The 15,246-nt window shown below is 37.3% G+C and overlaps 1 protein-coding gene across 3 annotated transcripts in view; it reads left to right on the top strand.

Annotated features, from left to right (window-relative positions):
• MBTPS2 (membrane bound transcription factor peptidase, site 2) overlaps positions 1–14,983 on the top strand; it is a 38,877-nt gene extending 23,894 nt beyond the window's left edge. For all 3 annotated transcript variants that reach the window (XM_087966926.1, XM_087966924.1, XM_087966925.1), the window contains 6 exons: positions 16–134; positions 1,379–1,559; positions 3,498–3,592; positions 8,115–8,316; positions 10,701–10,776; positions 12,270–14,983. In XM_087966926.1, the coding sequence (XP_087823052.1) occupies positions 16–134; positions 1,379–1,559; positions 3,498–3,592; positions 8,115–8,316; positions 10,701–10,776; positions 12,270–12,492 (896 nt within the window). In that variant the 3' untranslated portion in view covers positions 12,493–14,983. The remainder of the gene's footprint in view (positions 1–15; positions 135–1,378; positions 1,560–3,497; positions 3,593–8,114; positions 8,317–10,700; positions 10,777–12,269) is intronic.
• Positions 14,984–15,246: the final 263 nt, after the last annotated feature.

Genomic DNA, 15,246 nt, shown 5'->3' with positions numbered 1-15,246 from the left:
TTTCTGGTTTTACAGGTGTCTGGCATAACTTTGTGCTTTGTCTTGTGGGTCTTGTATTTCTCTTCTTCCTACCTGCTATTCTTTACCCATTTTATTACACTGGTGCAGGAGCACTTGTTATTGAAGTCACTCAGGTAACAGCATTATAATTTCACCTCTTTGGAAGAATAGTTTGTCATCTTTATAATCAAACATAGTGGTCCTTGTTCTCTTTTCTAAAAGTGCTGGTTGCATATACTGGGAGATTCGTTGTTTGGAAATTATGGCCATAGAACTCCTGGTGCTCAGTGAAGTTCTGGCTTTATGTTACGGTATTAATGAGCTGGTTTTCCACATTATTTAATTTGAAGTAATCTTTGCCTGAAATTGCGAAGGCATTCCAGTTCGTGTGTGTGTGTGTGTGTATAGTGTCCATTCAATTTTCTAATTTAATTAAAATGTTTTTTTCTACATTGAATACTGTTTGAAGTGGAAAGATAGGATATAAAATAGAATAGACACACAATAGACACAATAGAATTCTTTATTGGCCAAGTGTGATTGGACACACAAGGAATTTGTCTTGGTGCAAAATGCTTTCAGCGTACATAAAAAAATACATTCATCAAGAGTCAAGAATTACCAGGTACCACACTTAATAATAGTCATAGGGTACAATATGCAATCAAATCATACTAGGAAACAGTCAATATAAATCGTAAGGATACAAGCGACAAAGTTACAGTCATTCAGTCACAAGTGGGAGGGAATGGGTGATAAGGAGTGATGAGAAGATTAATAGTAATAGTAATGCAGACTTTGTAAATACTGTAGTTGGACAGTGTTGAGGGAATTATTTGTTTAGCAGAGTGATGGCATTCAGGAAAAAACTGTCCTTGTGTCTAGTTGTTCTGGTGTATAATAAAGAAATTAAAGCTCTGTTTCACAATCATTCAGTTTATTACAACTACTTTTCTTTGCTAAGATATGGGTGGTATTAGTAGTGAAGTATATGAAATAAACCCAATTCTATGTGATACAATGAAATATAATCAGGTGTACGTATGAATACAATCAATTAATCAGGGTTAAGTGTAAAAACGTTCTATTAAAATGGGAAAGATACGATACTAAGAAAAATCACATTTGCATCAGGAGTATGTTACTAATATTGAAGTAGCTATTCATCTTATTTTACTTATTGCTAATCACTGTTTATCAATTTGGATGGCCAGAATAATAAGAAAAAATACTTTTTTTTCATACTCCACTGGTTGGTTAAAAGGGAAGTTTGCTTCACTCATTTCTCTTCAGAACTACTGTATATGAAAATGTAGCCAATAAAACAAAACTAGGTGGTCTTCAGTCCAGGATTTATTAACATTTTTTTCTTTTTTAGGATTCTCCTGCTAATGGTCCTAGGGGTCTTTTTGTTGGTGACCTTGTCACTAGTCTGCAAGATTGCTCAGTTTATAGTGTGGAAGACTGGCATGCCTGCCTGGAAAACATCTATCAGAAGCCACAAAAGGGCTATTGCATAAAATCATCAATACTACAGCAGCTAAGCTTCTCAACAAGAGGTACAATTGTTTCTAGATGGCATCTAATTGTACTTTTATGATATATTGTAGGTTGATTTTATATAACTGAAGAATCGCCTGCTTTATATGATTGCCAAATTTTAAAAAATTAATATTGTTAATTCACTGTCTTAAAGAGTATTCTCATTTGGGAGGAGAATTCCTCTTCCAAAGCAAGGCCTAGTATAATCACATAACAATTGTTTTAAAAACTACACATTTGATTTCAAATGTTAAATCAATTACTAGATTATCAGCCTGTTAATCAGATGACTATTTCAGTTCAAAATTATTACTGGTTGCTTATATAGTTGATTATAATTTCAACATATTTGCTTAGTCTGGGATGAAATATCTACTCATACCTACCAGCTGAATTGTTAAGTTTTATGGATTTAGTTTACCTGTTGCAGCACAGTGTCTCCTTGGCAAGTGGGACAGATAAATCTCTCTCTGTTGTCTTAACGCCTAGAGCCTGCTAGGGCAAAATCATATTATTTGCTGGGCTGTCCCTACATTCCGGTCTCCTAGGTAGTCTCTTTCGTAGCAAATTAATCTTATGTTTTTGGCTTCACCATTCAAACACATGGCAGCTGCCAAGTGAGTGTTGAGTACTTGCTTGAGTTGGCCAGCGTTCCTTCAAGCTAGCCAATGGGAGATTGCAAAAATATAAATCAGCCAATGCTCCCTTTCTCTGCTTTTTACCTCCCAAAACTCATGTATGTGGAAAGATAGAGAGAAAGAAAAGCAAGTTAGCCAATGCTTTAGTATTGCTCTGGATTTTGCTCTGGAGCAGTATCTGAGCTGATGAATTTGGAGAGTTTGGCTTTCCTCACAGCACTGTCAAAACACATAAGGACAGCATAAATTTCAGAACACATCTATTACTTGTCATAGAGACTTGAAAGCAGCTCTAGAGTGTCAGTGCACTGTTGTAAATGAGTCTCTTGCAACTTCCTCAGTAGTCCGCCCCCTCAATAGATGCTAGTATCATCCTACACATTATTATTTTATATCAAAGTATTTTTTATAAAGATGAATGGGAAATAGTCATTGGAAATGGATACTGATGGCTACTTATAGCTATTTCTGACTGTCACTGCTATATACGCACACACAAATCCACTCACACACATAGATACAAACCCTGCAGGAAGTGGTGATGTTGAGCTCTTATTATCGTATTTTTCAGAGTATAAAACACTCCAAAGTATAAGACACACCTAGCTTATACAAGGAAAAAGGAAAGAGGAAAACAAGGGGGGAGGGGGAAATCTGCCTCTGCCTCTGCCTGCCAGCAATTTGCCTCCTTGCAGCAAACAGCCTGGTCAGCTTCAGCACAGCCTGATTAGAACAAGCAGCTGATTGTCGGTTGGATTGGCCTCCTGATGAGCAACTGTTTCAGGCTGCAGGGATTGCTATCGCCTATTGCTGCCTCTGCGCACCCCATTTTTGGCCCTCACATCCCATTTTTCAGCCTCCGCATGCCCCATTTTTTGCCTCTGCATGCCCCATTTTTGGCCCGTTCTGGGTGACGGAAAATGGGGCACGTGGAGGCCAAAACGGGGCATGCGGAGGCCAAAAATGGGGCGTGCAGAGTCAGCAATAGGCGATGGCAATCCATGCAGCCTGAAACAGCTGATCATTAGGCCGATCCTACTGACAATCAGCTGCTTGTACTAATCAGGCTGTGCTGAAGCTGACCAGGCTGTTTGCTGTTTGATGCAAGGAGGCAAATTGCTGGGAGGCAGAGGGCAAAGGGTGGGGGTCGGTGGGTGGGAGGAGCTTTGGCAACATTTGCTGTATAAAACGCACAGACATTTCTATCCACTTTTTTTGGGGGGGGGGAATGCATCTTATATTCCAAAAAATACAGTACATTATAGACCAGTGGATCTATATCTGAAAATATAATGTTGCCTTTGCCTTTGTCCTTAGGTTTTAAAAGACTTGATGGCACTGTTGAATGTTGTAACAACAATAGCCTCACAGACATCTGCTTTTCATACAGTAATAATCTGAACAGCCAAATGGTAAGTTTTTATTTAAATAGAAAAGTACATTTTTTCGGAATTCAATAGCATACAAACTACAAAATTCAGTAAAATGAATTATATGAAAAAGGAATGTGCATATTTTTATTTAAAAATACTGTCTCGCACCTGATTCCTCTTGCTAACTTTTTTCAAATATTAGGTTTGACAGAAATAACAGGATGTTGCAATAAATAAGGTTTGATAATGGATATAGAGCAAGACTAAACTGCTTAGTCTTAATGCAAATAACCACATTATTGTGCTGAAATGTTGTGTTAATATTTTTTTCAAATGCCCTTTTTACTTCCAATATTAGAGAACATATATTCTTCAGAATTGAAGGTTCTAGTTGTGTGCTGAGCTTGGTTGTTTTCCTATAGATGTTTTTTTGCTAGGTAAAAAGGAGTCCCTGTGGATTTTACTCCTCTAGTCCCGTTGCTAGGAGGCAGGGCTCATATCCATTTCAAGGCCATTGAGCCAGTGCTGTCAGCATGAAGTCACAGAGCATTGCTACTTTCTCACCAAATTGGTATCTATTTACAGGTAGTCCTCAACTTACAACCACAATTGAGCCCAAAATTTCTGTTGCTAAGTGAAACATTTGTTAAGTGAATTTTGCCTCATTTTATGACCTTTCTTACTACAGTTGTTAAGTGAATCATTTTAGTTGGATATATGCAAGCAGTCTGCCTTCCATTTAGGATCTGGGTACTGTACAGGTCAGAAAGAGGGCTAAGAAAAAATCTAACGATCTCTCACATCCTGGACACAAACTTTTTCAATCATTCCCTCGGGATGCTGCTACATGGCTTTCATGCCAAAACAACTAGCACTAGCATTTAGACTTATATTCCGCTTTATAGTGCTTTTACAGCCCTCTCTAAGCAGTTTAGTGAGTCAGCATATTGCTCCCAACAAACTGGGTCCTCATTTTACCCACCTTGGAAGGATGGAAGGCTGAGTCAACCTGAGCCTGGTGAGATTTGAACTGCCAAATTGCAGTCAGCTGGCAGTCAGCAGAAGTAACCTGCAGTACTGCACTCTAACCACTGTGCCACCATGTCTGTCTCTAGGCACAGAGACAGTTTTTTCCCTCTTGCAATCATTCTGCTGAACACCTAATTCCCACAGTACTGTCTTATGTGTAAATATATTTACCCATGTGCCATGGCTGCATTATTATTATTATCCTTCTCATCTTTTTTTCTACCTTATTGGTATCATTATTATATTTATTATTCTGATTAATCTTTTGTTTTGCATGTACATTGAAAGCTTCTGCACCAGAGACAAATTCCTTGTGTGTCTAATTACACTTGGCCATTAAAGTATTCCATTCTATTCCATTCCATTTAAAGTGGTGGTAACTGCAGATTACCCACACATAATAACTACCTTGTAACTAATATATATTGTTAGCCTAGTTGATTGGGGAAATGTGGATATTGTATATCTTTACTTTAGCAAAGCTTTTGACAAAACCTCTCATTCTTATTAAGAAAATGATCAAATATAAGTTTAACAATTTCACAGTTGCCTCAAGGATCATACTCAAAGTGTAGTTATAAATACTGTCAAATGTACCTGGAGAAACATCTCAAGTGGGCTGTTACATCAACATATTTATCAATGATATAGAGGAGGGAGTCAAAGGAATGCTTGCCAAAGTTGCAGATAATAAAAGTCAAGAGAGGTTTCTAATAGCATCTGATTTATGTAGTCACCCATCTTATCAAAAGCAACTTCATAGCTATCTTCAAATATCTGAAAGCACACCAACCCAGATTTGCATAGCATAGTATCATTTAAAATATATGTTTACAACTAGGTGACCAAAGATAGAATTATGCAGTTGGAAGTGAGTTCATCAAGTCCACCTTCCTGCATACTGCAGGATTCACTATAACTACCAAGGAACCCAACATATAATTTACCAAAGAACTCACAAAAAAGTTGGACACCTAATAATGATAATGAATATCAGTTCTCCATTTCAGTGCCTCCAGGACCTAACTATTAAAAAGAGGAAATTATGGTTTCATTTGATGTTCAGCACTCTTCACAACAATAGATCCAGAATAGCAAAGGAATCTATTATAACACCACTATATAACATACCAAACTCTGCAGAGAACAGAGTAATTGAAATACCCTGGCTCATGGAACTTAATCCTTTGCTTCATCTCTTCCAGTTCAACTCCTGGTATATACAGAAAAATCAGAAGTAACACCCATGAGATCTTCCCTCTCAGGATTCATGAGTCTGTGATGTTTAGAAACAATAGCACTCTTACATGGAGAACCCAAATATAGATCCATTCTGTAGATGACACTTTTATTATAATTAAAAAGGAACAGTTATAGAAGACAAATGAGACAATAACATATGTAAAGGAATAAAATTTACACCAGAATAATTACTATTCTCCTCAATAGATGAAGCAATTAAAGAACAGAAATCCAGATTATTGAAAAGCAATCCATAGTGTCCACCAGCAACATTGTCCTCAGAGGAAGATGAGCAAATGCATTGCAGTATCTGGAACCTCAAAAACAAGAAACATATTATACGTACAATATCTTTTAACACAACAGACACCTTCACAACTTCATTAAAAAGTGCCGGACTATATAATTTACATAACAACTGTAACAACCTATTTTAAAAATCCCTATATATACATATATCTTTGGCAACCAAAAGGCAACTATAACTTCTCAATATCACTATAATCCAAACAAAATCATCTTAAACAAACCTAAAGACCCAGGCATTAAATATAATGTATGATGTAAGGCCTATGCTGCACAGACATGTAGAAGATTGGTAGAATGCACCCAAAAACATGTAAACAAAAGACATGATGAAAATAATAAATGCCTCAGCACACAGACAAATTCAACCACAGTTTCAACTGGGAAACTTGATACTGTAAATCCAAAAATGCTGGGGAATTCCTAGTATTCAGATGTATCAGCCATCAACTGACCCATAAAGTCAGTCTATACCATGTAAAGCAGTGGTCCCCAACCTTTTTTGTACCAGGGACCAGTTTCAAGCACAAACACTTTTTCAAGGACCGGGGGAGAGAATCCGAGTTTGGTGGTTTGCTTGCAGACGTTTCATTACCTGACTAGGTAACATCTGATGTTGTTACCTAGTCGGGTAATAAACGTCTGCCAGCAAACCACCAAGTTCAGGGAGCGCCTCGGCCCTGCCTCCCTCAGCCCCATCCCTCAGGTGTCTCCCTCCCTCCCTCAGGTGTCTGCCTCATTCCTCTCTCAGTCGCTCTCTCGCTGCTCCACCAGCCCAGGAAGAAACTGATTCAAAGAAGCGGGGGTGGTGGCTTTTCCTGTCGCCGCAGCGCCACCGAAGCACCCGTTTACCCCCACCCGCGCGCGCGGTTCAATCCACAGTGCTCCGTTCTGCCTGCCTGCCTGCCTTCTTCGTTTCGGAGCAGCTTCGGCTGATAAAAAGAGGCGAATAGTTATTATTCTCAGCCGAAGCTGCTCCCAAACAACCAAACAGGCAGGCAGGCAGAACGGGGCACGCGGGCAGGGTGGGGGTAAACGGGCGCTTCGGAGGCGCTGCGGCGACAGGAAAAGCCACACACACCCCCCGGCTTCTTTGAAGCAGTTTCTTCCTGGGCTGGTGGAGCAGCGAGAGAGCGACTGAGAGAGGAACAAGGCGGGAGGAAACCGAAGCCGCTGAGCCAGAGAGCAGGACAGGCTTCGGTTGCTTCCTCCCTCCCCTTCTCTCATTTGTGTCCTTGATCCCCGATCCCAGCAGCATTCACCGAAGGCGAAGAAAGCCGCCATTTTTTAAATTTTTTTTTCTTTGCGGCCCGGTACAGAGTGCTCCACGGACCGGTACCGGTCCGCGGACCGGTGGTTGAGGACCCCTGATGTAAAGGATATAACCTAGTCGAAGAAGAAGCTCAGAATACATCCTTGTTAATAATCAATATCCTAGTAAAAAGTGTACAGTACCATGCAAACAGTCCAAGAAGAAACAATACCATAATAAACTGTAAAGGAAGGAAGATTAATAGCCAGCTAATTCTACTCTCCCATTCATTTGATTATGTTGCCTGGTAAGGAAATGCCTGAAAGAAAATAGCCAAGCTCAGCAAACCAAAGAGCCCAACATTTTTTACCTGTCCACTCCAGTACCAAAAAGAGTTGCAAGTCTCCTGGGCCAATTATTCTAAACACATTTCCCAGCTCTCTTGTAGTTGGATTCTCATATCTCCTTAATGTCCCCTCAGGTAGTCATATATGCCACATGGAACTTTATGTTTATAGCATATTGTTGCATTTGCAGCCATAATACTTTTGAGATACTGCCTGGAAATTGTGGAATTTTCAATTTTGTAGAGTTCATAAAAGTTTCATTCTGAGCAAGTGATAATGAATATGTAAACTAACTAAAATGTAGTTTTCTTTTCTTTTTTTTTCATCTAGCTTGTCAAATGAATGTTTTTCAATAGCATACATTTAATACTTATTTAAATTCCAGACCCTGTATGCTTGTTTGCCAGCAAGGAAAACTATTGAGACCAGTCAGCTCTGTCAAACAAAGAAAGATTGCCCAAAGGATTTTATCCCAAGTACATGTGTGATGCCTTCCTTGGAAAATCACACCAGGCTCATAAGGGTGAAGCATCCTCCTCAAATTGATATGCTGTTCATTGGTCATCCAGCGCATCTCCAATATACAGGTATGTATGATTTGATGAGGATGCTAACAGAAGTTAAGCAGGTAAATACATAATATACAGATTACAGTTGGTTGATTTTTTCTTCTGCATTTATTTATTTCAATGTTAAGGTTTATCAGATATAACATAATTTTTTATTGTGTTAATGATATTACCCTATTTCCACAGTAATCAAATGTATATATTTTTATTTAGATTATATGTATATGTATTTGGTCATGTTTGCAAAATAAATAAATGTACTTAAGTTACAAAAAAGCTTACCTGCTTAATATGAAGTTTATTCTGCAGGCATACATTTCATAAACTATGAAAAATATTCTATTTTATACATGTGTATGTATGTTGATCATTGGTTCTTAATAGCAGGAAAATTTTGAAAAACTGACTCAGGAATATGAAAATATTGCTACAGGGTGTTCTAACAAATGCTTTTGCATAGTTTCTGCTGTTATTTCAGTATTTTGATAAAAGTTTGTCTTAAGATATTGAGCTCTAATTTTGTTATGAAATTATTTGTGCAATATAAACTTGTGCTGTACAGTTTCTTAATCTGCATGAATATAGTTTCTTGAACTTCATAAAGTTTATATTTTCAGCTTTAAACCACTGACATTAAAAACAAATCTCAACATAGATAATACTTTTCAATATTTAGCCATAAATAAAATAGACTCCTTTTATAGATAATCCTTGACTTACATCTGGTTGCTTAGCAACTACCTGAAATTATGATGCACCTCAGTGGGGTACTTACGATCTGGTTCCGGTGGCCAGCCCACATTCACATGACCGCATTTCCAGTGCTTAGTAACTAGCCTGCATTTATGGCTATAGGTGTCCTGCAGTGATGTGATTGTGTTTTACGACATTTTTGCCAAACCTGACATTTACTTCTGGTTTTTGGCAAAAATGCCCTTTAAGTGTAATATTGCTTTGCTTAATGACCATTAAGTTCACTTAACGACTGCCGCAAAAAAGATCATACAATGGGTCCAGTTAAGCGATAACCCATTTTATAACCATCATGACGTACAATCATGACAGGAAGGCTCCAATACAGTCATAACTCAAGGACTACCTGAATTTGTTCACTACAGGTAGCCCTCTACCTTTGACCATAGTTGAGCCCAAAATTTATGTTACTAAATGAGAAATTTGTTAAGTGAGTTTGCCCCATTTTACGACTTTTCTTGTCACATTTGTTAAGTGAATCACTGCAGTTGTTAAATTAGTAACACCATTATTAAGTGAATCTGGCTTTCCCATTGACTTTGCTTATCAGAAGGTGATCATATGACCCCAGGACATTGCAATCGTCATAACTATGAACCAGTTATCAAGCATCTGAATGTAAATCACATGACCCTGGGGATCCTGCAATGGTTGTAAGTGTGAAAAATGGTCATAAGTCACTTTTTTAAGTGCTGTTGTAACTTTGAATGGTTACAGAATGAACTGTTGTAAGTCGAAGACTACCTGTACTTTACGTAAGCACCACATACTTAGGGACATGAACGCAATAGGTATTTCCTGTTTTTGTCTTTGCCTTTCTTCTACTAAAATACATATGTGTTCTGACCCAAACCCTTTTCCAATAAGACAAATAATAACTAAAGGAAACAGAAACCTTTTAATGAGTCTTACGAATCCCCGGTTAAAAGGCTGCTGCAAACTAATTAACTTTGATAAGCACAAACCTTGCCAAAACTGTACGAGACTGCCAAGAATCACAGATAAGAAATATTTCACAACACGAGTCTTTAAATACCAACTTAAAATACTGTAATGTCCACGAGGCTGGGTTTCAAAACATCCTTGCTTCCTGCAAAGAACGTTCGCTTCACAGCTGCCTTTTATCTTCTTGAAGGAGTGGCCATTACCTTGCAGCCTTACTCTCGAGTCGCCTGTGCTGTTGCAGCTGCTCTTTCCTGTGAGCAATCCTGCACGCACGCGCACTTGGCAAAGGCTCCTCAGGAACCTCCTCATCGCTGCTGCCAGCCCCCACAATCTCTGAAGGCAGCAGTCCACTCCCAAATGGTCCTGGCCCCTCATCTGAGTCCTCGCTCTCCTCAACCATCTGCACCTGCTGCCGGCTAACCACAACAATATGTGATGTTCAGATACAAAGATCAGCTGCATGTCTATTTTCCCTCTATAGGCACTTGATTGTAAAACAACAGTAAGTGTATTATGTGTTAGACTTGCTGTTTTCACAAAATATAGATCAACTATGAATATAACATAATTATTATAGAAGTGATGTTACCATACATCATGGGGAATGAAACAAAATGTTGTATTTGTTGTGAACAGAGATTTAGACATAATTTGTTTTGAAATGCTCCTTGATTTTGTAACAGAAAATTCTTTCTTTGTTTAAGTGAGCCTCAGCAGCTTTGTACCTCGACACAGTTTTCTAACTTTGGACCTTCCTTTAATAATGGAGACATTTTGCAAGTATCCTTTCATATTTGTGTGGACTTTTTGAGAAAAGACTCTGGGAGTATCATGCATATAAAATACTACAACCATTTGATTTTTACCTTTTGAACAGCCTCTTCTAACTTATTTTGCATATTTGGCCTATTTAAGGGGGTGGAAGCTATTGGCTATGGTGTAAGATTTTGATTTAAACAATCCAATTACAGGAAATGATAAAATTAAAAATATATCTAACATTTTATGCACATCTTTTATGTACATATTTAAAATTACACAGTCTGTTTTCTTAATGGCTTACAAAATTACAGTAAAAACATCAGTAAAAGTATAAACAAATAGTTACAAATTAAAATGTTAGCATTAACTCTTTAAAAAGCCTGAATAAATGAATTTGTTTATTTATTAAATGTATAAGACTGCTAACTCCATACCAACTCTTGATGGCCTTGTCCATGGGAAGTGGGCAAAGCAATTTTTTCTGTTGGAAAAAACAATTTGCTGACTTCCTTTTATGACAAGAAACATTTAAGTATGTGGCTCGTATCATGACTAGATATCAAAACATTCTGGATAAAGATATGGAAATGAGCTACATTTGCCAAGTTGAGTGTTGAGATCTCCACATACCCTTTGGGGTTTCTTATAAAGTGTCCAGGACTGCTTGAGTCCATTGAATCATTCCATTGGTAGTGGGATAGTCAATATAGCTATGGAAGCATAATCTTCACTTCAGTCATTTAAAACAAGATATATTTCTTTCAGTGAAAATCTGGAAAGGACATAGAAACCATGTAGATTATAACCTGGGTAATTAGTCTGCACAATTCCTGCACCAAGTACCAGGACAAGTTGGCACTCATAAAGGACGCCTTGCCCCATTCTGTTTGGCTTCTATAATATTGGAATTTTCATTTCTTAAACCTATAGGAACATGTCACTACAAGTACAGGTAGTCCTTGTTTAATGACTGCCTCATTTAGTGACTGTTTAGCAATATGTTTCATCATTTGTATGATAATGTGAATAATATACTGTATATTCTAATATGTTGCAATAGCATGTAGCTATTACTGAGAATTATAAAAATGACTATAGTGTTTTAGATTACCCATTTCCAAGTTGGAATATTTTTTTAAACGTTGGAATATGCAGGTTTTTTTAAAATTATTTATTTATTAAATATGTATACTGCCAACAGCTCTGGTGTAAAGGCAAATTAGTTTTTTATGTCCACTTGTAGGGGAATATATAATGTGGTCTAGCCTTTACATCCTTTCTCCATATGTTTTTTTTTCTTATGTAAAGTCTCTTCCCTTATCTTGTATAAAAATACATTTTACAACTAGGATCTTACTTATTTTGGTTTTTGCTATCAATAAAGAATTATAAAGAACAAATAAAAATAGTATTAGTTCAATTAAATTGCTATGTTCCCAAAGTGCTGAAACTATAAAATTTATGTGTTTTTAAAAAATGACTATATCATGCACCTTAACAAGCTTGAACAGATATCTGATTTCACTCTCTGGAGCACTGGCTGTTGTTAATGCAATTCCCTGTTTTGCTTTGGACGGCCAATGGATATTGAATTCTTTCTTAGAAGCTACAGCTAGCAAATTTATTGTTGAAAAGCAAACCAGGGAGCTTCTAGGCTTCTTAATTTTACTTGCTGGCAGTGCACTCTTGGCTGCTAATGTGGCTCTAGGATTCTGGGTTGTGACAGCACGATAACATAATAGCACATTTTGATATCATTTATTATGCTGATGCAGAAAACATTGAAATATATCATTTTCCAAAATGACAGTTGGGTGGTTCAATGGAAAGAAAAATAGTTTTACTCTTTAAGAATGTGTCCATAGATTCCTTCAAACATATTTTTTGAAGTCCTCTGACTCTGCTACTTGGTCATACTCAAGCAGTGGTGGGATTCAAATTTTTTTTACTACCGGTTCTGTGGGCATGGCTTGGTGGGCGTGGCAGGGGAAGAATACTGTAAAATCTCCAGTCAGAGGTGGTATTTGCTAGTTCTCTGAGCTACTCAAAATTTCTGCTCCAGGACTGGTCAGAACCTGCTGAATACCACCTCTTGATATTCAGCATTTCTTTTTAGAGGCCCCTATGGCTTCAGAGGCATTATCAGGAAATGGTGCTCGGAGGTCAGTGATTTATTCTGCAGTTTATTTGATTGCATGTTAAAGCCAAAAGGAAGTAAATTGGACATTGTTGCTACTTAGTAAGCTTTGACATGTTAGGACCAATGTGAAAGGAGAGAGTAATAGAAAAGTGTGACATATCCCTACTTTTCATTTGGCATCAGTCTCCCTCATCTGCACCTCTATAACTGTCTGGTTTGGTTCTGCAGCCCAACAGGACAGACACAGACTTCAGAGGATAATTAGGACTGCAGAAAAAATAATTACTACCAACCTGCCTTCCATTGAGGACCTGTGTACCGCACAAGTCAAAAAGAGAGCTGTGAAAATATTTACAGACCCCTCACATCATGGACATAAACTGTTTCAACTCCTACCCTCAAAATGACGCTATAGAGCACTGCACATCAGAACAACTAGACATAAGAACAGTTTTTCCCCAAATGCCATCACTCTGCTAAACAAATAATTCAATCAATACTGTCGAACTATTTACAAAGTCTGCACTATTATTACTATTAATCTTCTCATCACTCCTTATCACCTATCCCCTCCCACTTGTGACTGTATGACTGTAATTTTGTCACTTGTATCTTTATGATTTATATGGACTGTTTCCTAGTATGATTTGATTGCTTATTGTACCCTATGACTATTATTAAGTGTTGTACTTGATGATTCTTGACTTGACGAATGTATCTTTTCTTTTGTGTACACTGAGAGCATTTGCACCAAGACAAATTCCTTGTGTGACCAATCACATTTGGCCAATAAAAGAATTCTAATTTTAATTTAAACATTGTTCCCATACTGAGAAATAGATGAAATCCAGCTTCCCCTCCCCCCACCCCCAAGAAGACTTTCATCAAATCACATTTGCAAATATAGAAATGGTGGAAGCCAGGCTGCACCTTTACAATTCCAAGAGTCATTAGGAAAGTGTCTTTAGTCTTAAACGTTCTGATTTGTTGCCTAGGTTCAGTGAATCATAGAATGTTATTCTTGATTGGGTAAAGCAATGGTATGCCTTTTCTTCTGCTTTAGGGTGCTCTGGCAACTTCTTCAATTTTATTAAACATTAATGATAAATGGAAGACTGCCACTTTCCAATAAACCTCTTCTATTGATAGCTATTAGTTTGGTTTTAGAAGAAATTTCCTATTACACTTTCCTTACCTACCTGACTACAATGTTATACTGCTGTCTTTATGTATTTGAATTCATAGTTCTGCAGTATTGGACTTTGGAAAGGAAGATGCCAAGCACTTATTTCTGTTTTCCTGGAGCTGTGGTAAAGAGAGAAGGCCAGCCTAGAAGGGTAGAGAACTAAAGTGAACAACAGTCATGTGTCAGAAAGTTGAGCCTAGCTGGTGGCTTCCTATCATAATTAACTTTTGCTACTAAATTTCCCTGAGGTCCCTTTTAAAGAAGAAATTATACTGCAAGGTGACCATGGCCATAGGGATAGACTGTTGAGATTGCTGAAATTATTAAGTGAAACAGCAGAAGAATCGGGGGGAGAGAAGTGAGAGTGTTAAATAAATACGATTGCCAAGTAGTATGTTTTTAGACAGTTGACTTGGGGGTGACTTTCCTTTTAATGCAGAATCAAAGTATGGTTTAGGGACTCAGGCTATCTTTGATGTATTTAGGTGCGTGAATGGGCTGCTTTTTATGAATGTAAACAGTCTATTTATGAATTGATTTCTGTTTTATTATTATACTTGTATATTTCCAAAGGAGCCTAAACTGAAAAACCAGGTATTGTAATTATAAGCAATTCAAGACTTATTCCTTTTAAATGAAAAAAATAAGTTTTTTTCCTTTAGTATTTTTTTAAAATAAGTATGTGCTTACTTTCCATTCTCAGCTAACTTATAAGTGGATGGATTTTAATATGTCTTTAAATAAGGTGAATTATATATCTGTGAATATATATCTTCACTATGTAATCTGTGGTATCCAGAAGTCAAGCCTCCTTAATATGGATTTTGGATTATTTGACATGATTTTTAAGAAAGAAATGTCTGTACATGTTGTTGATAATTAAAAATGTGTATAATGTTTTGCTGAAGGCACAGATCTGATAATCATATTTCAAGTATATTGTAGGATTCTTTTTGCAAATGCTACTGCTTATTTTGTTTTACTTTGTAAAGTGTCCTATTTGTGTACCTTCTCATTTTTCATATTTCGTATATTTGTACAACTTTTAAATCCGATCCCAATTATTCAGTTTTATATACCCCAACTCCATCAGTTTTACAGATGGAGAATGATGTTGTCATGATGATGGTGTTTGAATGTGTTTGGGCCTACCCAGAGACCT

Source organism: Notechis scutatus, chromosome 5 (genome assembly GCF_049901735.1).
Source record: "Notechis scutatus isolate UNSWTSFEM ecotype Mainland chromosome 5, rNotScu1.2, whole genome shotgun sequence".
In the NCBI taxonomy this organism is placed as follows: domain Eukaryota; kingdom Metazoa; phylum Chordata; class Lepidosauria; order Squamata; family Elapidae; genus Notechis; species Notechis scutatus.
This window is presented reverse-complemented; position numbering and strand designations above follow the sequence as displayed.